Source organism: Athene cunicularia, assembly GCF_003259725.1.
Source record: "Athene cunicularia isolate RWA chromosome 1 unlocalized genomic scaffold, athCun1 chr1_part1, whole genome shotgun sequence".
NCBI classification, from domain to species: Eukaryota; Metazoa; Chordata; class Aves; order Strigiformes; family Strigidae; genus Athene; species Athene cunicularia.
The window spans coordinates 17,993,561-18,020,352 of NW_020799091.1; the positions used below are offsets into that span (position 1 = coordinate 17,993,561).

At 38.9% G+C, this 26,792-nt stretch overlaps 1 protein-coding gene across 2 annotated transcripts in view; it reads right to left on the minus strand.

Annotated features, from left to right (window-relative positions):
• Positions 1 to 26,792, minus strand: part of CRYL1 (crystallin lambda 1) — a 59,273-nt gene that overhangs the window by 20,978 nt on the left and 11,503 nt on the right. The window contains exons 1-4 of one of the 2 annotated variants that reach the window (XM_026853806.1): positions 24,569 to 24,667; positions 22,066 to 22,192; positions 10,616 to 10,777; positions 6,344 to 6,538 (exon numbers count right to left, since the gene is read on the minus strand). In XM_026853806.1, coding sequence (XP_026709607.1) covers positions 6,344 to 6,538; positions 10,616 to 10,777; positions 22,066 to 22,192; positions 24,569 to 24,633 — 549 coding nt within the window. In that variant the 5' untranslated portion in view covers positions 24,634 to 24,667. Of the gene's footprint in view, positions 1 to 6,343; positions 6,539 to 10,615; positions 10,778 to 22,065; positions 22,193 to 24,568; positions 24,668 to 26,792 lie in introns of those variants that run through there. The other variant, XM_026853798.1, reaches the window with a different exon arrangement.

Sequence of the window (26,792 nt, forward strand, 5' to 3'; positions counted from 1 at the left end):
ATAAGAGACAGCACACACACCACCCCCCACCCCCCACCCCCCCCAATCTCATCTTCCTGGAGATTTTATTTTTCTATGATGCCACAGAATAGTTCTGATGCTCCTTTGGTATTTTATTAGTGCTTCTCACCATGCAGGGAGCCTTTTCTCCTTTCCAAAAACTTGTGGCAGTTGTGCAGTCTTCACCTGTAGGCCCTGACCCAACCTGCTTGGTTTTAATTAACAGTCTTTCCATCTGAGAGCCACACCCACATCACAACTTCTGTCACTGACTTTGTTTGTAATCATATTAAATGTGACATGGCCAAAAAACCCCAATCTTGCCATTTCTGATACTAGCAATTCATCATTTTCTCCTACTCACTCCAGTCTGTCTATAGAGTTATCTTTGACTCCACTCCCTCCCAGACTGTACACTTTCTTGTCTCCAAATGTGCTATTTCATCCTCTGTATCTCCCAAATGCAGTATTTTTTTTTTATAATTGCTGCTAATATATGCATTCTCTCTCAGCAGCACTTGTCACACCCTTCCCTTCACTATCATTTTAATCAAGTCACTTTGATCCACACCCTGATGAGATCTTTTTCCAGTCCTGTCATTTTGAGCACATGACTTTTCTCCTAGATCCCTCTACCAGCTCTATCTCTTTCCATTTCATCATGTTTGAAAAACTTGTTGTCTTTACACACTTCGAATCTCCTTACTTTGTTGACCTTTATCTTCCTTCTTCCATGTAACCCTCACCCACCTCACGCTACAAGACATACTTAGTATCAACTATTTTTCTCCCTGTCCCTTTAAACTTTCTTTTACAATATCCCCCTTTTATGGGGCACTGTAACTAGATGTTTAACCCTCTACCTTATCTTTGATCTATTGGAAAGTTCCTCTGGATAACACTATAATACAATTATTAATAATGAGGAATTTGGAATTTACAAAGTCTTGCCAGCATTTAAGGACTGCCAAGACAGTCAACTGAGAAGGGAGAGGTTGCCTAAATTAGAGACTGAAGTCAATGCACCTGATTGCTGTGAAAATGAGCTAAAACAGACACACAGCCAAACCATGACTGTTTATTTTCCAAAAGATTAATGAAAATGGCAGGGCTGCCCATTCTTCCTGTCTTCTACAATGAGTATAACCTAAAAGAAAACCCACTTTTAAAGAAAAAAGTGTATTAAGACAGTATCAAGAGCTTATACAGAGGAAAATACAGACTCTAAAGACACTTATCATACAATTAATCAAGCAAAATAGTTTTAGCAGGTTCTTAAAAGCAGTTGAAACTCCTAAATTAGATCAGGGCTGAAAAACTGCCACATTCTCCTCACTATCTCTGCTGTTGTACTTCATGACCTCTTTGCAAATTCCAGGTGATGTTTCGAAAAATACTTCACCAAGGTAAGTTTCCACTCAGTAATCCACAGTAAAATGACAGTCCCAGATGTTCAGAGTAAGGTTTGAGACTTCTGATCTAAAGCATTGGTGAAACTGTTTGATTATTTTCTGGGTGAAGTCAACCAAAACTTTACCTTCAGAACAAGACAAAGTTAAGCTATTTAACTAACACTCTTTTGCAATATAAACCCAAGATACTAGTATTCGTACTGGTAAAAGTACACAAGGAATAGCGTTAGCAGTGCACAGGGTGCTTCCTAGGCAAATAAAGGCATTAAGTCTCTGCTCCAAGGAGTTACAAACAAAATCAGATATACAAGTGACCGCTGTCAATGGAGGCATGAAAAAAAAAAATGGTAACAGAATAGTAGAGAAAGCTGTTTGAGATATTCTTCCTATTACTGGCTATAGATTATGCTAATGGTTCCAACCTTGTAGTACCAAAAGTTAGGGCTGAGAAGAGAGGAATAAGGACCTTCCACCTCAACATCTCACAGCACATCTTTTACTCTCAGGATAATCAGCTCTGCAACACTTTTTTCAGAGACCAAAGAACTAAAAACATAAACAAGAAACCTACAAGAACAACAATTTCACACATGCTGTGTGATCCTACTGAAAGTTCTCAGATACATGACCTTAAAGAGACTGACCAAAGTGTTCCCAGTATCTGCATTTTCATGGAGTAAGTGTGGAGCATGAGGAGACAGAGATAATCGATGCAAAGAGATCCTGCCACAAACACCTCCGTTGCCCAAATACTCATGACTTGCAACTCAAAATAAATGTTCAAAAAGACATCCTGTCACACAAAAGACTAACTCAGATCCAAAATGAAACATCTCATTGTAGCAGTACTGCCTCAAAGGGGAGCTCTTGCTTGAACTTCACAAAAGAAACCTATGGTCTTTGCTTCTAAGTGCTTGTAAAGGACATGCTTCTGCATCCTTAAACCCATGTTCCTAATTATTCACATGGTCAAAGTTCTCAGCATGCAACCGTATGTGTCCAAATGAGTTTTCAATCTCCCACTTTCCTACAAATTGAGATCTCAAGCTCCAGGCCTCCCCATTTTTCACCACCCTTACTCCATACTTACCATCCCCACATTTGGACCAGTCCTGCATTCACAGCACTCATTTTTTGCACAGTTTCAAGATCTCAACCTCTGTGTGTATGCTCCTGTGGACTCCAGTTCCTCTGGCAAAGACAAACTGTATCCAAATATCCAGGTTTCTTGTTGCTGCTTTCATCACTTTGACCTGAATTATGCTTCTCTCTCTGCTCTAATATCTATGCTGATATGCAATTTGAGCACCATGTGGAGTCTCAGCCTGAACCCAATCTGCTGGCTGGGCCTTACCTCAGATTTCCGGCTGTGTTATAGTCTCTCCTACTCTTGGACACACATGGCAGAAGTTGGTGACCCCCACATATCATCCAGCAAGCAGCTATATTTACTACATTGCTTTCTGTACAGCCCCATGTCCACATTCATGCTCGGCATCATAGCCCTTCTCCTGTCGTATAATCCCTGTCCCATGCCGCGCACATCCCAACACAGCTCTACTATAGAAGAGAGGAGCTAGCAGGTCATCACGTTGCCAAGCTACATCTGGGAACTAAAAACACATCCTGCAAGATGCTCAGTCCCTTTGTGATAAAGTTTTCCAGATAAATGTTGTTAGTGCAGCTATACCTGCATGACCGTCCTACCATCAATGCCCTTTTTAACACTACACAAATGCTTCTACTGGAGAAGCCTCCATAGTTTCTTGGATTCAACTGACAAAAAAACCCAAAACAACCAAAACAAGACAAAACCCCGACTGTTTTGACCCATGCAAAGGTGTCTAGATTTGGACTTTGATAAAAGTACACATGCACCCATGTGCACATATAAGATCACTCCTCTGCCACCACTATAAATATTTTCTGGGGGAGGATGCAGATGAGAACTTTCAAGTTCACATCTCAAAGTCCTCAAAACAGATAGTTGTTTACATAAGGGGCTGGTTTAACATCTTTTCAAGTGGCTTCAAAACATCTGGAGACTGCTGCTGTAGCATTTGCATCTGGAATATTTATGTCCTTGCTGTGTGGCAAAAAACTGATACACTACAGTGCAAATACAACAGTCCAATAACAACACAGATTTTTCTCAAGCACTCACCATGTTAAAGAAAATTTACAATAGAAATAGGAACACTTGAACAGTTTATGATATGTGGACATCCAAAGATACTTGTTCAGACCTTTACAACCACTAATAAAACAACTAAGTTTGAAATTACATTTTATAGTTCCATCTCATTCATCTTTTACAATAGTCAAAGGCAATATAGAATTATTAGCATCAAAATACCACAGTATTAATAAGCAATTTCATAAGAATGTCTGTTCTGCATCCAAGCTGACTTGGATTGCCTCATCCAATAAACACAATTTACATATCTAAACACAAAAGGATTAATAATAGCATGGTCATTTTGGACAAGAACACTTTATTAATATGTCCTCTCCTGCTAATATTCATCATTTATCTTCCACCCCCAGTGCTCTTTAAAGTAATGAAAACTTCTGTTACCAGAAGGAGTCAATATGAGTAAAACTTGATTTTTAGGAGCCTCTCAAAGACTGTGAGGTGGGGAAGCAGACATTTTCAGTATTTTAACCCTCCAACAATAATGACTGAGAAGTGACTTAATCAGAAGCAAGAGCTAATTTTCCACACTTTGAAAGTGGAAAACACCAGGAGAACATGACTTGCAATAAAAATTATTAAGTTGGCAGCACAACAGTAGGAACACAAAAACTGCAGCTCTTGCCTATCTGCAGTGATATTCCTTCCATCAAAGGCAGTGTGTAGCCTGAAGTCATATAGCTTTGATAACTGCTATTTGTCCAGGTTTTTGGAATGGAAATACAGCCTTGAATTTGTTACAGTTTAAATGTGTATTTGCCTGAAACGCAATAAAATTATACAAAACCAGAACAACTTGGAAACTTTGATGATGCACAATGAAAGCAATGATTTTGTTATTATTTACATGCCACCACCCACACAAAAGCATCCATACAGGTTCATACTGAAGGTTCACCTCAAATCAACACCTCTTTTCCAACAGTAGCCCATGAAGTGTTCTTACACTCTTTCCATAACCAAAGACCAAATACAGGGATGCTTTCAATATGTAGCCCTCAGCTCCCAGAAGTCCAGTCTTTGAGATTTCAAAAGCTGGAGGCTGCTCCTGCACAGTGTTCCTCTAACATGAATATGTCTAAATGCTCCCTGAATGCATTCATATTTTTAGCATCCTAGGTTTCTATGGCAGAAACTTCCACAATTCAGTTTATGCCTCTCAGAGACACGGAAGAATCCTAGTAGATTGTTGAGTCATTACTTCCCTGGATACCTGTGTTGACCAAGGGTATTATATCAATATACTTACACATTATCAAGACTTACTGGTCCATGGTTTCCCAATGACTCTTCAAACTCTTTTAAAAGAACTAAGGTCTAAGTGCTAACTTCCATTTCTGCAGTATTACACTAGTTGGTCTGTAAAAAGGTGCTTAAATCAGTATTTCATCAACTTTATATTTGAGTTTTGGGATTCTCAGATAAGTCCCATTTCTCCTTCACAGTCTGCCATTACTCATGTACTCTTTCCTCCTCCAAAAAAATCTTATTCTTAGCATGACTTGTTCTACTTCTATATCAGATCCCATTAGTGTGGGAGCCTCCTTAACAGTCAACATTGCAGTTCAGCTAGCTTTTTCACCATTAACTTACTTCCCTTGTTCACATTCTTTAGTTGTCGTTTTTACAATTTTATTGCCAAAAATCTTTTTTCACCACTGTTATTACCGTTCCAAAAATAATTTAGAGGTTACTATCCTTTCTATCTTGTGTCTTTCAACATGACTACAGCTTTCTGAAGGGGTCTTTCTTACCATATACTTAAGACTTTGGTTTCCTTTATTAAAAAATTAACACTTTTTATTAATTTACAGAAACATCTCCAGCAGAAAATCAGTTCATTCCTAGCAACACTGTTTTACTTATTACTCACCCCTCCTTTATATTGTTGTATTTTGTTACTAGTGGAAGCTATCTAGAGGTAAGCAAAATCTGTTCAGCAACTATGTTTAGATACTGCTTTGGAAAAAGAGTTGCTTTGTTTATGATACATTAATATTACCTTAGTTTTAACATATTTACATATATTTGTGTGCATTTAAACAGCTTGAAAAATCAAACCACTCTCTATGACAAAAAAGTAAGCCCTACTCAAGCCCAGCTGAATCTCTTCTCAACAGAATAGCAGTAGACCTATAATTCAGCTCTTTCTGATGAAAGATCAGACTCTGCAGCACAGAATACGTAACTGTGGGAAAAGCTGAAAGGGCACAAACAAATGAGTCTCAACTAGAAATCTGAATGGGCAGGAGAAGAAATCTATCTTTACCTACAAGTATCAAGTAACTGTTGAACCTATGAGTGCAATTCCTGAAAGACCAAAGAGAAAACCATTTAAAATATTATTTTCGTAACCACTGTACAGTGGGCCAGGAACACTGTTAAAATAACAGGAAATGATGAGACAACCTGGAAAAAAAAAAAAAAGAAGAGTCTGTATTTTGAATTCTGTGCTTTTAAGACTGTCCTTTTGATTGTCCTGAAAATGACAGTATTCTGAAAAGAAAGCAGGATAAAGGACAGCTGTTATAATCACTTTGGTTTTGTCAGTCTTCGTATATTTAGATTTACTATAACTTTGTCATCTTTGTTATTTAGAACTGACATGACTTCCTACTGGTTTTAATTTACATGTTATTATGTATTTCAAGTTCATAAGGGACAGTTTAACAGTCTCACTTGTCACATCTACAAAGCTGGCAGCACATGTGTGTAGAAATTTAAAAAGTATACATACACCCACAAGTCTCCAGGCTTCACTTATCACTGCATACTGGAGCCGATTCAGAACAAATCCCTCAATTTCTCTGTTTAGTTTGACAGGAGATTGACCAATCTTCTTCATCAGGGAGTATGTTCTCTCTATTGTAGAGGGATCAGTTTCTGGATGAGGAACAATTTCAACCAACGGCACAAAGTAAGGTGGATTTACCTTGAGAAGAAACACAAAAGAAAAATGTCAACGATCAACAGATTAACAAAACAAGTTAAAGTATCTTTATAGCTTGCTACTAGTGTGGATATTTTCCAGTGAACACAGTAAGCCTGATCTTCAGACCCTGAAAGACTTCACTAATCCAATAAAAGCTGCTGTATTAATTCAAATTAAAGAAATAATTAATCTTGCATTAAATCTAACTCTGTTTAACCCCTGTGAAGTTCATGGAGCTACACTAAAAGATCAGCACTCAAACAGTACTAGAAGACTTTATACTGACTTGAGTCACCAATGTTTTCTCAATATTTAGGCTGTTGTTCTAAGACATATGGTCACCACCTGTCTTTCCAAATGAAGCAAGGCATTTCCTTTTAGATATTCATGAACTTTAAAACAAAATTATTGCTAAACACCACCTGTAAGATGCAACACCTAATAGATAAGCTGCTACTGGCCCAAGCCTGTAAATATATGCTAAACACAAAAAACATACTTTGAAAAAGTTGTAGAACAGGTTACCTTCAAACACAGTACCTGCTTGAAAAAAATTTCTCTCTCCCTGACTCTTCCAAAATGTAATTTCTCATCAAGTCAAGACCTTTATGTAATGTATTTAAGTAATAAACAAAAAAATTCTGAAGAACATCCTAGAAACAGCTATACATTCTTCAGGTCACAATGTTACAGGCAGTAACACTGCCTGCAGGCTCTTTCCAAAAGCAGCAGTCCTTCAGCCATATTCTTAAGGTATTAGAATCAGCTCTTGGTCTAGTTTCCAGGCAATAGAAGTAGCTAACATATCATAAATGAATACCACAAATAACGCTGGCATTTAAAGCATGGTAATTAAGTACTAATTCTTTCACCATGCTCCCTTATAGCCAACTGCTCTTAATAGCCTCATGTAAATGCAAGTACAGGATTTAATCGCAGTAACGTGCAGTCTTTCCTCCGTCTGTTCTTTCTTTTCAGTACTTACAGGGTTCCCTTTAATGTAGGGTCTGACCAATGCACAACCTGATGTAGGTTACATCTGCTCTAACTACTGTTGAACACATTTCATTCCCTTTAAAGTGCCTTGTGTTCTAACATAACCTTTCTTGCATCAGTCTCCTTGGCAGTGCCACCACCAACACTGAGAATGGTATGATGGACATCATCATAGGTGTAGGGTCTTGCTAAATTGCCTGGCACAAAACACTGCAAGCACCAAGAGGTTCTCTGAAGGCTTTTCTAACCCTTAAGAATATCAGAGGTTCCAATCAGGAAGACAAGTTAATTGTTGAGAGAGACAGAGGCTATTATAAATTTCTTCCAAGATTAGTGTTGACAGTCATCTTATTGAAATATTCTATTTCATGAACCTGGCATCAGGAGTATATGGGTGTGTTCATGAGCATACTGAGGAGACTTAGGAAGACAATTTTTTAGGAGTGAGATAATAGATGTTGGTAAAAACTAAAAAGTGGTAAAACATGGATGAAATCAGGAGTGGGGGAAGGTTTCTAAAAATGAGAAGGGGAATACAAAGCCTTTCTTCAGAAAAGTTTACCTTACTCATTCTAACAAAATGAAAACTAAGAAAGGATATGACAAAGTAAACCTAGAGAAAGAATTAACTACATGAAAGCTGCCAAACAAACATCAAATTAATTTTAATGGTCTGTTAATAAGATTGGAACAAAAATTACAAGACACAATTTCCAGCAGGACTAGTGGAGTTAAAGGAATCTAACAGAGTTTAATACATTTTTAAGGTGATTTGATTACATTACTTCCTGTACAGAAATGAGCTTCATTCGATGGCACACATCTCCTCTAGCTCCGTATTTCTAGCTGTGTGACCTAACAGGCATATACAGTACATGAGAAATGAACTGCTCTACCAATACACTGCCTGAAACTGCTTGCAGAGAACAGCTGTACCTACAAGTATGGCACGCACTTCTGACATAAAAGCTGTGCTATAGGATTTTTTTTTTCCTAATTACTGAACCTATTGCTATGTTAAGCGAAGAAATGAGCTCCTTCTGCCCTTTGGGCATTTTATTTCATTTCTCCTCAACATGCTCTCCTGCGCCAGAGACTTTACAACTTCAGCTTTTACTTTTTCTGGTATATCAAATTCCACACTTCTTGTTTCTACACTGTCTTCCAGAGCTGCATGCCTCCTGCAGCCACCATTCCCCATGTCCTACTGTCACGTTCAAGAAGTTAGTAAGGCCATGGTTAAAAAAGAAAACACCAAAAGCCAACAACTACTACAAAGCAATCATGTTTCCTGATATAATAGATGCAGAAAGGCCCCTGGAAGAGTACACTGGCTCACAGTTTCTCGAGTACACTCCCCTTTGAGTGAAGCTGATATTACTAAGAAAATAGTCTCAGTGGGACTGAAAAGCCACTTCAGAACAACTAGACATTTAAGGTACTCCAGTATATTTACTTTGGAAAATACATGTGCCCCTACAACAGCAACCTAGAAAATGGTTGGGGGGGGGGCCAGAGACTAGCCACCTTTCCAGATGGTATAAAACCTGGTTTCAGAAGTGGCTCCTATAAAGACTGCAGCTTAGACTAAACAAGTCAACTGGTACAGACCAACTTGGGAAAACAGTTAAGAAAGAACAATGTAAAATCAAAGACTGACCAACAGTCAGAGAACAGGCAGAAGCCCAGGAACTGGTTAAAAAAACAAAAGAAAAATCACAGCTATAGTTACTTAATACAGAAATCCCAAAGAGATGTTATCTCTTTTCTTCTGCTTCAGAAAGTTACAACCCTGGAAATATAAGATAAAGAACTACTGAATTTTAGACTGGGGAAAGGCTAAACCTAGGCATAGATACATACTCTGAAGTTTGACTTTTTTTTTTTTTTTTTTTTTTTTTTTTTTTTTTTTTTTTTTTTTTTTTTTTTTTTTTTTTAATTAAAAGGGGATGAAAACTAGTTATACACAAATTAATCCTTTTATTCCTTTTGATTCCCAGTCACCCCAAGGCACAATGCTGGTGGTGGAGGGGTGTCAAAAAGGGACTGACCAAATGCTTTGACACTGCAGCATTAGGCTATATGTAGCTGTAGAGACATTAAAGTAGTGCTGTATTTTTGTGTTCACACTGCAACACTTGAGCATGCCCAGGGAACTGACATTTACTTTACACCCTGAGAGATGCCCTGGAGAAACAGCATGTAATTACTAAAACTGCAGACAGAAGAGCACTACCTTTCCCCAGATACTGCAAACCTTCATAACAGTCCTCTTAACAGATCTGTCAAATACCAAACCAGTTACTGAGTTGTGGAAAACAGAAGCAGTAAGAAACACAGTGATCAAGACAAAATGCTCCTCTGTGCTGAGGAGAGATGTGCTAAACTGCTGTCTGGCAGCCCCACATAGACCTCTACAGCGGTTCACAAGTGTCCTTCAGCATTTTGAGGTTCTAGCCATGCCATTTCTAGTCCACCTCTAGTCATGCCATTTCTGCATCACCGCCCTGTCCCAGCTGGTTGCAAAACATCCAAGTATACAATTTGTTCCATTTCATCCACCTGCTTTTCATCTTCAGTTATACTGCTTCTGCATCAGAAGTCTGAAGAAACCAGAGTCAAAACCTTCTACCTCTCATCAACATTACCTGATAAGCACATGCAGCTCACTGTCTGGATACTTACTGTTACCCAACAGCAGCTGAAAAAGGATACTAGTAGAGACTAAAGATGTCACAAGAAGAAAGTAGGGAATTTTATAGGTTTGTCTTCAAAACACAGAATTCCTACATTTTGTGAGCCAATAGTTTGACTAACACGCAATACAAACACAACAGCTTACAGAGAACATATCTTGAGCCAATGGTATGAAACATGCATACATCCTCTTGATTTAGTAGATGCTGCTGTTCACAGAATGACCAAACTAAAGCTTTTCTACTAAGTCAGGACCCTGCACACTAACAATGGCACACAAAGCAGTCCAAATATCCTTCTATAGCTCTCAGTCTGCAGGGAAGAGTTTGGGATGCAGTTAAACACCTGTGCTACTAAAAAACAAAACAATGCCATCATACTTACAGGATGTGATACAATACACTGCTTAACATGTTTAAGGCCAGTGAACAATTTGCTGGGTAAGAGACAAGAGGTTGAACTGCTCAAGATAACAGTATTGCCAACAATAAGATCTAACTGACCAAAAATCTTCTTTTTCAGTTCCAGGTTCTCCGGAGTACATTCCTGGAATAAAAACAAAAACCAGTATTAGAAGTCTTCTAAGTTCAATAGTACTTACCCATACATTTCAGACTTCACTGAGCCCACCCTGACACCTAGGAACTCAGCACAAACCATCTATTTTAATCAGCCTAAATATACCAGTGAGCCATAAAACAAAAATACCTTCCCACACATAAGGAAATGGAAAGCCCAAGAGTTTATAGCAGAAGATGGATCACCACACACCACAGTAGATTTAACACAAAACAAATGACTCTGCTTTGTCTAAAATAGACTTTTACTCACACACTGAGATAGCACAGTATGGAGGAATAAGACCTAGTCTCTGGGGTTTTGGGGGGTGGGGTTTTTTGGGTTTGTTTTGGTTTGGGTTTTTGTTTTTTTAGAGAGAATCTTACATGATAGAAGTCAGTATTCTCTCTCAAACAAGATGGAAATGAATAGGTGTATCTTAAATGACTAAAAATTTTCAAACATCAGAACTACGGCAGGAGATTCCAAGCTAGTTCTGGAACCTGCACTAAAACACCTCTCAGTTAATCCTTACACTTGAAAACCTTAAATATCTCCATTCACTTCAACTCTGAGAAAGATTTCTGAAGCAGAACTCCTGCTATCAGAACTTCTCCTAAAGCTATTGAGCATGTTCAGCTCTGCAGTATTGTGTGAAATTTCACATGTATGAGCTAAGAACCACAAACTACAGTCACTAGAATTTCAAAGCTATCCCCAGGAGATGCCTGAGGAGAGCATGCAAAAGTCCACCAGTCTGGGAGCAGTGAGGACATGGGAGAATAACTACGGTGGATCCCACAATCAACAGGACAGACTTCTGTCTACAAGAAGAAAATGGGAACAAAGTCCGCTTGTTTTCTGGGTTTTTTGGAAGGGTTTAAAAAAATCCAAACAGGATCCTAAACTTGCAAAACCTCAGCTTTCCCCTTAAAACACAAATAAAATATCCATGCTTTTCCAACTCTTAAACTTCTCCCATCTGTCAGTTATTCATTCTGTCCTTCCTGTTATGCTTAACTGCACATGAGGGTAGGGAAAAAGTCTATACATTTAATATAATCAAAAATTTACACCCGCAGCTTCAGACAAAACTCTGTGGCAGGAATGCCCAGGGTCAGAGTTTTTAACCTAGTAACTGGGTTAAAAGTAATTTGAAGTTCTAAAAAACAAGCAAGTTGCATGGAATAGTACTAAAAGTTCCATGATGTAGAAGAGATAAACAGGGTTGTTTAAGAACTCTAGATAGAGCCCAAAGTAATAGACAACCTTATCAAAACAAAATGATACTCTGCTTATAATTCCAGAATCCCTGCTTGTTAGTTAAGTTTAAATAGTTTCTTTTAGTAAAGCCAAAGATGAAGAGAACTCTGCAGATCCTGTTCAAGCTAATAAAAGAGCTGCTCTGAATAGGTTTATTGTGAACTTGAAACTCTAAGCCTCCTCTCACATCAGATGATAATCAAAAAGGCAAACTCAAATCTGCTGGAAATTCAAACCTGCCATCGTTACGTAAGGTTTCTGAATGGGCCATTTGCTTAAAGTTTCTAGAATAGTGTCACAATTGTATTCATGTTGTTGGACCACTGCAAAAAAGTTTCTGTCCTCATCAAGCATGCAATTATTTTCTCAGAGACACCAATTCCCTGAAGAACAGGGGGAAAATAAGCTCTAAACAATCCATTAAACAGGAACCTCACTTGCTGTCAGTTACAAAGCCTGGAGAGGTCTGAAGCTATTCTGTTTACCCTGAGAAAGAAAAGATCAAACAGGGAGCAGATTAGATACAGTTTTAAAGCTACCAGTCTCTCTCAGAGAATCAGTGCAAAAAGGTTAGCATACACCTCTACGCATTTTAAGTGACACTGTATATTTCTGTGCCCTTTTTGTAAAGATCACACTTCTCACTTGCAGTAAACAGTACATTTTTATTCCAAGGCCTGAGCACCTGAACTAGGTTGCTACTAATCTGACTTCCAATTTAAACTTTATTAGACATCTATTTTTAAACAGCCTGATCAGAACACGACAGTAAATTTTTAAAACCCACCACCTGAAATAGTTGTATTGAATTAAAGACTTAAAGGAAATAGGCACCACACTATCCAAACACATGTTCAGAGAACATATTGCAGCTACTTCACCAGCCTAGGCACTCAAAGAATGACACAAAGATAAACATGTACTAGACTCTCTCCCTAGCAGAAAACGCTCATACCCAGACAAGGTGTTTGAGTTCTAGTTGTCCTTCATTAAAAAGTTGCACTCATATGACACAACCCCTTGAATGACAGCACATGGAAAGCTAGGCAGTTTTATCTGTTTAAATCCAGCATCTTTGTGGTTTTGTACAGGCCTTTCCCACCATGCTATCCATCATCTGTGCTCCCACACATGTCCATGCTTATCTAAGGACACAACTTCATTTACCTATACTTAAATGCTGGCATCTACCCAGGTTCTTCCCATCCATTCTCAGATATGTCAAGGTTGCAACTCACCTGTATCACCTTCTAGGAAAATTCCCCAAAACACTATCTTGCAAAATACCTTCTCCTTACACTAGCAACAGGAATTGCTGCCAAGGCCAATGGATTTATTAGCATTGGGAGATGAAAGAAACAAAGCATGACCTGAAGTAAAGCACTGCAACACTAAATTTAAAAAAAAAAAAAATAAAATTAAGAAGTCCTAAAATAAATGGTATTGTCCTATACAAGCCTGGCAGTACAAGGTGAAAGCCAAAGATGTAAACTGGCATGAAGAAGGTCAAAGGTTAGCAACCATTCAGCAACAAGCAAGCTACTTTCTCTAAGAGCATCTGGAGATGCTGTAACAGGGAGCAGCATGGAGCCCTCCCAACAGCAAATAGAGAGCCTGACAGCAGTCACCAAGCATACAGAATTTCTGCATAATGAAGTTTGAAATCCACAGATGTACCAAGATGAGTTCCGACCTCCTGACTAGATTCTGCCTGCTGCATATACAAAACAATCAAGAAAACATTTCTTTCCTAGCATTCTTAATATGGAGATTTATGATAATGTAAACTGCTGCAAGTGAAGATAGATCAGTCTTGGGCTCTCCTAGACCCCTCTTCATTCCAGGACTTATCCCATGCCATGGGATTCTTCCAAGCAGATTTGGGCTGAACAGGTCAAAGTTGTCTCCCCTGAAGTCCACTTCCTTCTCCTCACAGGATCCTCAACTACATCTCATAATCACTATAGCCAAGGCTTCCCCCCAAACTTCAAATTTTCAACCAGCTCTTCCTTGTTTGTATGAGGTCCAGCACAGCATGTCCCCTCTTCTGCTCCTCAACCACCTGTGTCAGGAAGTTATGAATGCATTCCAGAATCCTCCTGAATTATTTGTGCTCTCCTGTGCTGTCCCTCTAGCAGAAATACATGGCTGAAGCCTCCCCATGAAGACCAGAGCCTGTAAGCATGAAACTTCTTCCAGTTGTCTGTAGAAGGCCAGATCAGGTGTTCTGTAGCACACATCTACCACAATGTCTTCCAAACTGGTGGTCCTGTTAATCCTGACCCATAAACTCTCAACTGGCTCCTTGTTCAAACCAAGGCAGAGCTCTGTGCATGCTAACTCACAGAATATAGGCAGCTAATGCACTCCTACCTCTGTCTTGCACCACCTAACCCCAGAAAGCTATACTTCACTGCCATGCAGCAGCTGCTACAAGAACACCCTTTAGCCTTGTCCAAACCACAACTTAGGTAGGAAATTACTTTCAAGAGTTTTGTGACTTCCCTCTTCCCAGTAAACACAACAGGGCTTCAAGTAGCACATTAACTGTTCAGAAGCCATAAGCACTTTGATTGCTACGAGGATGCTCTTCATCTTCAGCAGTTAAGTGAGGATCTCCAAACATGCCACAAATCCTGGCATATATACATACAAGTTACAACATCTGAAGTGGTCTCAGCTTTCCAGTGTTGTTATTTAGCTGACAATTTTGAGGCACTTATGTAGAATAGTTCCCAGAGTCAAGTGACAGCAGTACTCTCCTCTTGTAGAATGAAGACATAGCAACAGCTTTCAAAGCTCCAAATTATCTCACAAGCTGAACCTAGACTGTCAGCACTCCTGTGACAGGAACTACATTATGTCCAGCTTTTTGTGGGAATATGAGTATCTTCACAGGATTAAGAGAGAGTTCTGAATTTCAGAAAAACAACTTCTCTGAAAGTTTTGGTGCCTAATCCATTTATACAAATACTTTCATTATCTTCTACAGTTACAATCCACTAGAAAAAGAACTTTCCAGAAAAGACTTCAGGTATAATTGTTCTATTTTCAACCTACCAAGTCACTTTAGAATATCATATTCCTAAAACAAAGCCTATTTAACATGAACCTACATAAAGCAGAGACCTGTGGATTTTACACAGCTTTCAGGTTACCTGTATAAAGACAGACATTAAAAATACCTGAAAAGGAGACTTGGAAATCTAACTAAATGAAAAATAGATTTCAAGGCACTACTACTATAGCTAGTAACCATGCAGTCAAATACAACTATGCCAGATAATTTTACATCTCAATAATAATAGTAATAATTAAAGAAACTCTATATGAGTTTAACTCTGATTCATGGGGTCTGAACTTGTTTAAATTTATGTTCAAATGTAGTTATAAAAGCATCTTACAGCAAATCTACAAATCTTTTAGAACAGTCTTAAGTTCATATTCAGAAAAGCTTTAGTAGAATTCAAAACTGTCAACTAAAGGACAGTACATGAGTAAATTTATTATGAAGCAGTTGTGAAAGCATCAGTTAAAACACTGGTACTTTCAGCCTAATCTAATTTAAAAATACATTAGTTTAGGGCTATAACTCACTTCTAATCTAAAGAAGTGATAACTTCTTAGTTGTCTTGAATTTATGAGCTCATACTAGTGTGAGATCTGATGATTCTTAAATCACTACCTCCTGAAAGACATGAAAGATTGTCTACCACATGATACTGTACAAGTAAATAACACTTTGGTGAGGTGAAATCCAGTATTTAGATGGAAACATTTTGTACTTTCCTACAGCTGAGAAACATACCCTGTTAAGGAACTGGAGCAATAAAAATATCAAGTTACTGCTATTTTACACTGTTCAGAATAAATGACTGAATTACAAGTGTTTGTTCAACCTTTAGTACAAAATACAAAACAGGATTTGAGGAAGTATTAGTTTTCAGAACTACATTTTCTAATATCAAACTTGCAGATTTGGGAAGGCTGTGGAGGATTGTGTGGTGGTCTTTTGCTTTATTTTTGTTTAAAATGCATACAACAAATGAAGGCAAGTTTTGCTTCATCTAGCGTCAGCATCACGTCATGAAGAGATCTGTCTTTTTCCATGATGTTCACATGCCCTACAAAACTTTCAAGAGACAGACAAACTGATTAGGCTGCTACAGAAGGGATTAAGATCCTTTTTGTTCCCTTAGGGTGACTGACACCCTCCTCCCCACATCCTTTCTCAAAGGATTAGATCTTTGTTTTTCTTCTACTGTGAACCCATCCACCCTTAAAAATAGAGGAAGTGATCTAGGAAAGGCAATAGAAACACAGCACAAGAAAGGAGACCAGGGAGCACTGAATGAGAACATGAAGAACAAGCTTAACAGCTGGGCAGGATGACAGTTACGGCAGTGACTACCTCATGTAACGGGGACCAAAACCATATTCAAGTCTCTAATGGTAGACATCATCAGTTGTTATATGCACAGGATAGATGGGGAGTGAATGTTAGAAAGTTTGGAAGGACAAAAGTCCATTCAGCAGCAGCACCACAGCAGTGACACTGGCAAGCTGTTACCCAAAGACCATATTTCAGTTCATCTCAATCACTGACCTGATGAAGTATTCTGCAGCAAGTCTTTGAGATCAAACTGTTTCAAACCCTAAAATCAGAAAAGTTGTTCTCAAAACCTCTATAAAGATGGTGAGTCAGGTCACATGCTTAAAACCAGCTCCCTCAGAAGCCAAAACATAACTTCTGGTGCCTCAGGTTAGTGTTTAAGATAAGTAGGGTAAAACCAGGCCTAAGGTTGTATTTACCCAGCTGAAAACAAACAGACCCATGTTTGTTCGTCCAGTGCTCAGAGCTGACCTCAGAAGCAGCCATGTTACTGCAATGCTTGCACACTCTGCCTTCCAGCAGCTACATTATCATTAATGCAGCTTCCAAACCAGCATGGTTGTCTATTCTACAAGCTCAGGGCAGCTGAAGACATTTTTACCAGTTGTGATGTGCAGATATTCCCTCATCCTCAGAAGTAAAAAAGTTCTTGAAAGCCATCACAGAAGTAAAACAAAAGCTAGTGGCTGGAACTGGTACCAGACAATCGAAGACAAATTTTTGTAACAGGAGACATGAGACACCTGTCAAGGCTCCCAAGTCAATGCTGGTTTCCCATTCTGAGGCACCACCAGGCTTTTTGAAAGCCATTTTTAAGCTGATAACACTGTTTTTCTAAATATGTCTAACTGGGAGAGATAAAAGAGCCAGCAAGATCTAAAAGAGACCAGGCTGATCCATTAGTGGTGTTATCAACAGTTCAAAAGAATTTGCAGGTGTAAGAACGGACAGGGCACATCCTCTCTTTTTAAAGAGTGGGAAAATTAATAAAGATACTGTTCTAAGGCTTTTAGCCAGAGTTCCTTTAAACCAAAAAAGGATAAATACCTCAGACTACGAGCTTTAAGCTACAAGCTTGATTTCATCCCCTTGCCAGTCTGCTTTGTCCCATGCCACAGCACAACCAACAGGTTCAGAGATCACTTCTCAGCCACCTTCCATGCCCAGCTTCAACCAGTCCCGCCAGGCCTCACAACTCACAAGCATACACAGTAGCTCAAGTGTCAAGAGTAAGATCTTACCAATAGTTAGTCATCTTCTCCTTCTCTGAGAGACAGTAAACTTTATTATTGTTTGTAAACTGTTCCAAAGCAAAGCACTTGTTTTCATTTTACTAGCACTGTGCTAAGAGATCATACACTGATTTCTATTCTGCTTATATTATTTAGGAACTAGACACACATCCACTCAAATCTGGCTTTAATATGAAAGGAGTAAGTTCAGTGCCCAACAGTCACATAAGAACAAAAGACAAAAGTCACCATGTATTTATGCAGGAAAGTTAAGGGCACAATATTAAGAAACGTTTACCTCAACCATGATAGCTCCATTCCAGGGACGTTATAGCACAAATGTATCCATTAATTTGTCTTCATGGAGGTTTCAGCTAATGGAAAATGTTTTCTGAATTGAAGCTTTTAGTGATGTAAGAAGCTTGCAGTGCACATTCACCTAAGTAGTATAGGTTATATATTTACTCTAAATAGCACAGAAAAACTGAGAAGTGAACTGAGTGGATATTCACTTTTAGAGCAAAATACAGACTGATTTCCTTCCAGAGTTGATACAAAGCACACTAATCAAGACAAGTTACTTCATAAAAATGCTCAGGAGAGGGAATATATAAAATAATAGGCATCAAGGCATACCTTGATTTTAAAGGATCATGTTATTACTGTTATGAATTTTCTTCTTACTCAGTCCTTCTAATTGTTTCTTGCATCATTCTCACTCTTCTGTCTTCACTAATGAAATTTAGTAAGTTTCACTTTTTACTAGTTCATCCCATTTGTTTTGTTATGTCCCATGAAAATGACACAGAAGGCAACTGTCTGCAGAATTCATTCAAGGAGCACAAACATGAGGGAAATTTTTAAAGCTTGAAGTGGACTTACTCTGCAAAGGCCAAATTTGAAAAGAAGTTAAGATTTAACAAACTGAAATCTAGGGTAAAGAAATGCAGTTCTCACGGAAGTCTTCTAACAAGTTAATCAGTATGTTATATCATTAAGCAAGAAAATAGAGTCCTCTATATTCAACTAACATAAAAATTAAAAATAATGGTTGTGTTAAAGTAACTAAAAGTCAAAACACTTGCACTCGTAGGTTACTATTAGTCCATTTTGTCATCCCAGGTTCAAAGCTGCAACAGGCAATGTTTCTGAAGTTTAATGGGGTTCAGACAGAAAGAAGCCTATTCATTGCTGAAATAAGGCTGTGAGCCTAGAATTAAGATTCTTTTGTATCTGTTCCACCCCCCTTCCAAGAACAAATTAAAGACTATTTCAAATAATTTGCCCACTTACATTGTGTATTTGTTAAAACTTTGTATCAAAGCAAAATTTGATGTCATGGTTTGAAACTAATGAGCCAATATGAATACCACCAGTGGTTCACACATACTATTTGTTAGTCACAGGCATACAGCAGCTACTCCATTTATTTTTTTATTTATATTCTTAATGACTACATGTTAAGAGACACCAAAAGTGTCAAGGGAACACAAAACAGTACCAGAAGGCTTGAGTTACCCCAGGTAAATCACTGCTATTCAGAGACTATCAACTCAACTCCGCTGTCTTCAACTACCTGAAGGGAACACAGAGAAGCCAGATTCTTTTCAGAGGTCCACACTGGTAGGAAAAGGGGCAAGAGACTAAAGTTTCAAGAAAGGAAGTTCCAATTAGATATTAGAAAAGAATTTTAACAATGAGGGTAATCAAATGTAACAAGTTACTCAAAAAGTACTTAATCTTAGAGATATTCAAAACTCAACTGCACAAATCCTGAGCAAGCTGATATAAATTGGTCCTGCAGCAGGCTGGACCAGATGACTTCTATAGGTCCCTTCCAACTCAAAATTACTTTGATTCTGCAACATCTGTCCAATGCCTGTTTCATAGATCAGCTGACAGTGAGACAGATGATGCAACCCCTGATTTAATATGAAGTAACATGCAGGACCTTGCTCAAAAATCTTACTGCTGAAGAGCCTCTGTAAGAGGAACAACAGCATATTAAGATTCAACATCTCTGTAGGAGCATCAAGAACTCCATCACAGCTGCACTTAACATCAAAAGACGATACTAAAATAAAAGTGAAGATACTAGGGAGACGCAAAGTTGACAGTAAGAAGGATCAGATCCTTACAGATAGCATACAGAGAAAGTAAATGTGCCACATGGACATACCAGGTAGTAAAGAAACACTTGAAAGAGCAGAGGAAACAGGCAGAACTAGAAGAGTCTACCAGAAAGAAGGCGGCAGCCTTCAAAGTTGAGGCAGCACCCAAACAAACATGGCCATGTAGGATTGTTAATTTATCAAAATAAGACAAAACAAAGCAGACCACTCCCCTGAAATTTACAAGAACAACAGTATATAAAAAAAAATTTCCCTTCTTTCTTCAAAATGCATGGAAAAGAATGCATAGGACGAAGAGATGATCAGAGTACAGAAGGATGACCATCTGGAAAACACAGAACAGTCATTTCTTTGCAACTGTTCTGTTTCTTCTCTAATCCTTGAAGAAAACTGAAGCCTTAGTCTTGGGGACTTCCAGGGTTTGTCTCAAGTCACAGAACAGAGGCAAGGGGAACCAGAGTCAAGGTACTAGGACATGTTTTGATAAGGTCTGAATAACCAACACAGTAACACTTGGAACAAAACTTGCTCACTTGAAACAAAACTGAATGTACACTATTTTGGTACTAAAAAGCAGAAGAGTGGCAAACATGATGCAACATTTAAGGGAATATCAGGAAAGATCTCAACAATAAGCTAGTAAACCTTATGTTTCCATCAAGCACGTTAAGAGAAAAGGGCCGCACCAAATGAGTGTTACAAAAATACGGAAGAATCAAAGCAACTTTTTCAGAAGGAAGTCTGATTCACAGGCCTAGTAGGATTCTCTAAAGCAAGAAGCACAGGAGTCATGTAGCTGATGCAGTTGGTATGAATGCCCAGAAGTCTTGCAACAAAAAAAATAAAACCTTTCAAAGGAGTTAACTGGTCACATGTGATATAAAAGATCCTTTCATGGAGGGTAACTGGTAAAGAGATAGTAAGCAGAAGTAGGAAGAACAATGAGTTTTACTCAGTGGAAGATGCTGACCAGTGGTGTTTCATAGATATCTGTGCCCTTTGTTATATCCACTCATAAATGACTTAAAAGTTTGCTCATAAAATTAAGTTGGTCATCATTATTACAACCACAAACATTTGTGGAAGGACTTTACAGGACTGAATGACTACACAACAAATTTGCAGATTAAATTCAGCAGAGGTAGGCGATACATAGGTGAAAACAATAATATGAACTGACAAGCTCTGAGCTCATTACTGGTAAAGGAGTAAAATAATGGGGTAACAGTATATAGTTTGAGCTGGAGAAAATGAAGTGAACACACAATAGCATACCACTGAAAAAATCTATAGTGCATTCACACCTTGACTCCTGTGTGAGGCTTTGCTCTGCCTCCCCCTCCACCTCACCAGCTTGGGAGGAAGAAAAGGTCTCAAAATCTGTCCCCTTTTAGTTCAGTTTATTATTAAGGATGTGTTGCAGCTAAGTAGACTGCAGGATTTACAATCTGAAACAGTTAAAATTATAAAATCTTGGGTGCAGCACACATACATGTAGGCACAGTTAATGGTACAACACTGTAACAATACTGGGGGACCACACAGGGTAGAAGATGCCAAGTCCAACGCAAGCTCATTCATACTTTACCCCGGAAATGGTCCCCAATTCACCTATTCCCTGAACTATGCCCATGAGCATACTAATAGTTAAGCAGTCACAGACTATTAGGTTCAGTAATACAGCTTGTTCCCCATCCCAATTTTACTTAGCAGCAGAGATTCCAGCCCTATATATCAACCTTGTTTTTAATACTCAAACACTCTGTCAATAGTTGGCTTTGGCTACAGTTCTCCCCCACAGTCAGAATCAAAGTCACCTCTGGGCATAGTCACACTCCCTGCCTTCCTGAGGCACGTGGTAAGGAAGAAACACATTTTAGTCCCAGCACTAGAATGTGTGGTATTCCCCAAGAGATAATCTGTCCCCCAGGAATCTCCTGTCCCCTATCCCCCCACATTTGTCTTTCTAACAGATACAGACTTTGTGACACATGGAGGCCAGCAATTCTCTCTTGGCTTAGCCACCCACCAGCCTCTTCCAACATAACCCAGAAGAAACTTCCAAGGACTCTCATGTAAGGAAATCCTGCAAAGAGGCATCATCTCCCATGGCAAGATAGGAGGCTAGAAAGAACTTTAACAAGCACAAGCATCCTTATGTGGTCAGGATATTGACAACTCTACATTGCCCATCGAGTGCACAGCACAGCTCTTCATCATTTTTCTAAACTGCTGAGCTGTCAAATCTTTGCTTACCTGAATGAAAGTAGCACCCTCTACTGCTGCCTTCAGGTCTGTACAAATGCTAATGAGAGCCAACTGCTGCTCCGCACTCAAAGTTCCTTTCAGGAATCCCGATTCTTCCAGTTCTTTCATTTGTTTGCTGACAGAAACAACATACATATTTCAGTACTTCATCATTGTTAAGCCACCATTAATTTTTTAAAAAGCTTCTTAAGAACTCAGTTGTATTACACTATTTCCCATGCCACTGCATATATTTATACTCAAAAAACTATAAAGGTTAGTTTCAGCCATTCCTCTGCTCCCTCCACCTTACAACATTTTTTCTTCAAACATGGATAGCTCTGAGATCTACTCCTAGATGCAAGCTGGTCACCACCTCAAACGTATTTTCACTGGTGCAGAATCAGCAAGAGTTTTTATACTGATATTTAATGGGATGAAATGTCCATTTAATATACTTCATCTAGTTTTACAAACAACAACTCTTTTGTTATGAAGCCTCACTGCAGAAACACTGTTTAACTGTATAGAAATAAACACACAAATGCATTCTGTACAGCCAGGAGTCGTTCCTAAAAAACCTATAGCCCTACATAGATGACCACAGAGCAAGCATCAGAAAAAGCTACTAAAGAGCTTGAAATAAATGTTCAGATACACAACATTGTTGGGACTGGTCATGCCACATTCTCAGGAAAAGTCTCTAGTTTGAAACTCTTGAAAGTCCAGAGCAAGCAAGACATTTTCAAAACTGTTAAAAGTCACTTAGAGGAGCAGTATCCACAGAAATTAAGTGCTATTAAACTATATGATCACAATTAACCTAAAGCTATTTGATATAGCCAGTATCATGGTTAGATCTGTCCGTTACCTCAAGCCAGAACTCCTCTGAGCCTTTAGTTATTATTCAGCAAAAATTGCTCAGAGAGGATTATTAGCAGCAGGAAAAATAAATAATCATTTCTTCTCCCTACCAATCTAGTTCTGAAGATCCTTTTTGGATGTCTTTTTACATGATAAGTAAGTTGTACTTGCCACCCAGTTGGAGGGTGGAAAATCTGTAGCAAACAGCAAAGCTGTACATCCTGGAAAAAGTGTATTTTTGTCCTTTGCAAGTCATATAACTATATATAGAAGAAAACAGTGATCCATCATGTGTTTCCTAAGTGACTGTGGCACTAGGGCATACACGGCAGTCTTCCTTAGGGGCTTTACAGCACAGTACATGTTAAATACGCAGAACTTAAAGGCCCAGATGATCATCACTCCCATCCACACCTCAGTCTTTAACACACCTTCCAAGGCCCCTCCATGTATCCAGACAGTAACACTGGATTTATTTTTTTTTAAATCTAGAAACCTCAAAGGAGATGGGACTATGTATGTCTGTCACAATCTGCAGCCGCCAGATCCTTCCTTAGTGCTTACAAAGCAGGGCAGTCAGCCAGCCACTAGACTGGGATGTGAGCCCCAGACTGCTTTTCCAGTCCAGCTCCAGCACTTAAGACACTGTGGCAGCATTTCCTCACACCCTGCCAGTAACACCAAGGCAGCCACCTTTACATCAGCAACCCTAAACAAACCAGACAGGGAGCAACCAGATCTCAGCTCTCAGTTGCTTTATAGAGTGGCAGGATGCGTCATCTATATTTTTCATGCAGCATCTGAAATCAGTTGAAAAGTGAGAGGGATGTAGATCATTGCCTTTATCTTTTTTCCTCCCTCCACTCTTTTCAACCCATCTGCTGAGAAATGTGTGAAAATGCACTCTCACTTTGTCAAACCATCCTTTTATTTAGAGCTCATTCCTGTCAACAAGTACCGAGTCCATAGATCAAATACAAATATTAAGCTTCCTCCTCCAGATTTCCTGAACAAAATGAGTGGGATTTCTCTCACCCACCCTGTCAACATGCACATCTAAGACAATCATCTTCAGCTCTCTTTTTAGAGAAAAAAGAACTGTTTCAGGTGCATTTGACTAATATTTTCTTAGGCATCCAAGTGTGCAATCCATCTTGTCTTATGGAAGTACCTATTTCTCCCCAAAGAAAAGAGCTCAGAATGAGACATTTAGACCACAGTATTTTGAAGTCAAAGATGAAAGTTTGCAGGGATTTATTTGAAGACAATCCAGTTTCTACTTAACTATACAGAAGCAAGTCAAACCTCAGCAGAGATTCACTAGGCCCTCAGATCTTTAGCTTGAACTGGCTCACTAAGTCTACCATTAGCTTCCAAAAAAAAAAAAAAGAATTTTACTTCAGTATGCATGTAGTTGTGTTGAGTCCAAGAAAATAAAGCAAATATAGGCTATACTACTTTTATCATTACTTTATTAAGAGGTCATAAACATTTGCTGTTCTGCAAGTTACTCTGATGTCCTCTCTTCCACTCAAAGTAGTTTGCCAGCAAACAAACCAGCTTCCTAATATATCTTTCTGACACCAACCCTTCAAGAACGCGGTGGGGGGGTGAGCGAGGAAAAAAAAGCGAAAGTGCTAAAACATACACTCCTCCAGGCAGCATCACAGAAATAAGCAGGAAATCCATCAAGTTTCTGGATGATTTCTCCATTAAGTTTCTTAACAACACAGCAAACAGACAGCTGGAAAGCACAGGCTTCTGCCTTTGAGCAATCTGTGTAGTAAAGAATAGCAAACAGGAAGCTTCAGCTCCATTTTTCAAGCTGCTAGGGTACACTACCACTTGTTAGGCAGGAATTCCATCCGAGACTTAAGGCTTCCAGCACACAACAGGTGCCAGTGCTTCATCTGTAAAGAAACAGGTGCACCTAAACAAGAGTATCCAAACTTCTGAGTCCTTCACACCTTGTGAAGTGAGGTGGTAAGGAACCAATCATAGAATCATTCAGGTTGAAAAAGACCATTAAGATCACTGAGTGATCAACCATAAACCTAACACTGCCAGTCCACCACTAAACCACATCCTTGAGAGCCACATCTACACATCTTTTAAATACCTCCAGGGACAGTGATTCAACCACTTCCCTGGGCAGTCTGTACTAATGCCTGATAAGCCTTTCAATTACCAATTTTTTCCTAACATGCAATCTAAACCTCCCCTGGCACAACTTGAAGACATTTCCTCTAATTCATAAGGTGTTAAGTATTTATTCATCAGAAGTTAATTTCCCAGGTGTACTTGCCTAAATCCAGCATCCTTCTCTTATTCATAGACTGCATATTGCTTTTAAAAAACAAACCCAAAATTTAAGTTTGAAGAGACCACAACAGAATTATGTCTTTCTTTGAAGAGGATAAAGTTCTTGTTACTTTCTCTGCAATATGACACTAGTCTCACCCTCCCTGGTTCTCAAACTCCACTCCATGATTGGTAACTGAGGGATTCAAAAAGCTAGAGTGACAGACTAAAAGAGCTGACTTATTTTTCTTTTGTAAGTTTTTACAGAAATTTGCAGTACCTGTCTCCTGTTCCATACTGTTCCTTCTCTGCCAGTGATGACCATCCTATCATTTCTACTTCTCCATCATAAGCCATTACACCCTACACTGTACACCAAGAATGCCACTTCTTAATTAACCCCCAAAAAACATCATCTTCATACGTGGGAATTAAAGGCTAGATTGATTTTCCCTCCTAACCAAAAATCCTCCTGTTAACATCACCAATCTTCATGCTATTCATTTATTTAAAGTAGTATAGTTATTTAAAGCATGGAATAGGAAATACAATTTGTGCCTTACTTGAACTTTGTCCTTCTCTCCCAGGAAAATTTTTTTGCCCACTTTCCAACAATATATTTACTGACATTCGAGCTGATTTGTTCCACAAATTAATTTTAAGTCTTCCAAATGCTAAACCCTCTTTATATTCCCCTGAGGTATTAGATTGCCCACACTTCTGTGGCAAAAGGGAGCTTCTCCTGGTATTTACTACATAGGAAGGCACAAACCAGATAAGTTTATAGATGCAGTAGTACACCACTGACCTCTACTGGATACCTTTTTATTCAAAGCAGCCTAGACTTCAGGGTGATCATCCCTGAGGATGACCACAGACTGAGGCAATCATAGCCACATCCATGAGACACACCCACAGGACTGCTTAGCAATTGTATCATGTGCACAGTTTGAAGAGTTTGATTAATATCTGTAAGGTCTTCGAAGAATGAAGAATTCACATCCATAAGGAAATACTACTTCCTTCTAGAGCCCACACTTTGTCTACCTCCGGAGTTTTACTGTTGCACCTGACTGCCCATGTGTCATGGTTTAAGCATAATGCAGCCACTCACTGATGGGATGGGGAGGAGAATCAGAAGAAAAAGGTGAAATCTCAAGGGTTGAGATAAGGACAGTTTAATAGGACAACACAAGGAGAGTAGTAGTAATAATAGCAATAAAACTAATAAAAAAACCCATATAAAATGAACAATGCACGATGCAACTGCTCACTGCCCAGAACCGCTCAACCCATTCATGAGCCACAATCTCTCCTCCCCCTGGCCAGCTCTCCCAGTTACATACTGAGCACAATGTCATATGGGATCAAATATCCCCTTGGCTATTTCAAGTCATCTCTCCTGGCTATGCCTCCTCCCAGCTCATTGTGAAAACTAACTCTATCCCAGCTGAACCCAGAACACCATGTCAACATTGCTCTGGGAATTGAACCAGTATTTGCTTCAAGATAAGGCACCCTCCTGATCACATAAACTGCCTGGGATGCTCACGCTTACAAATCCTATTCTA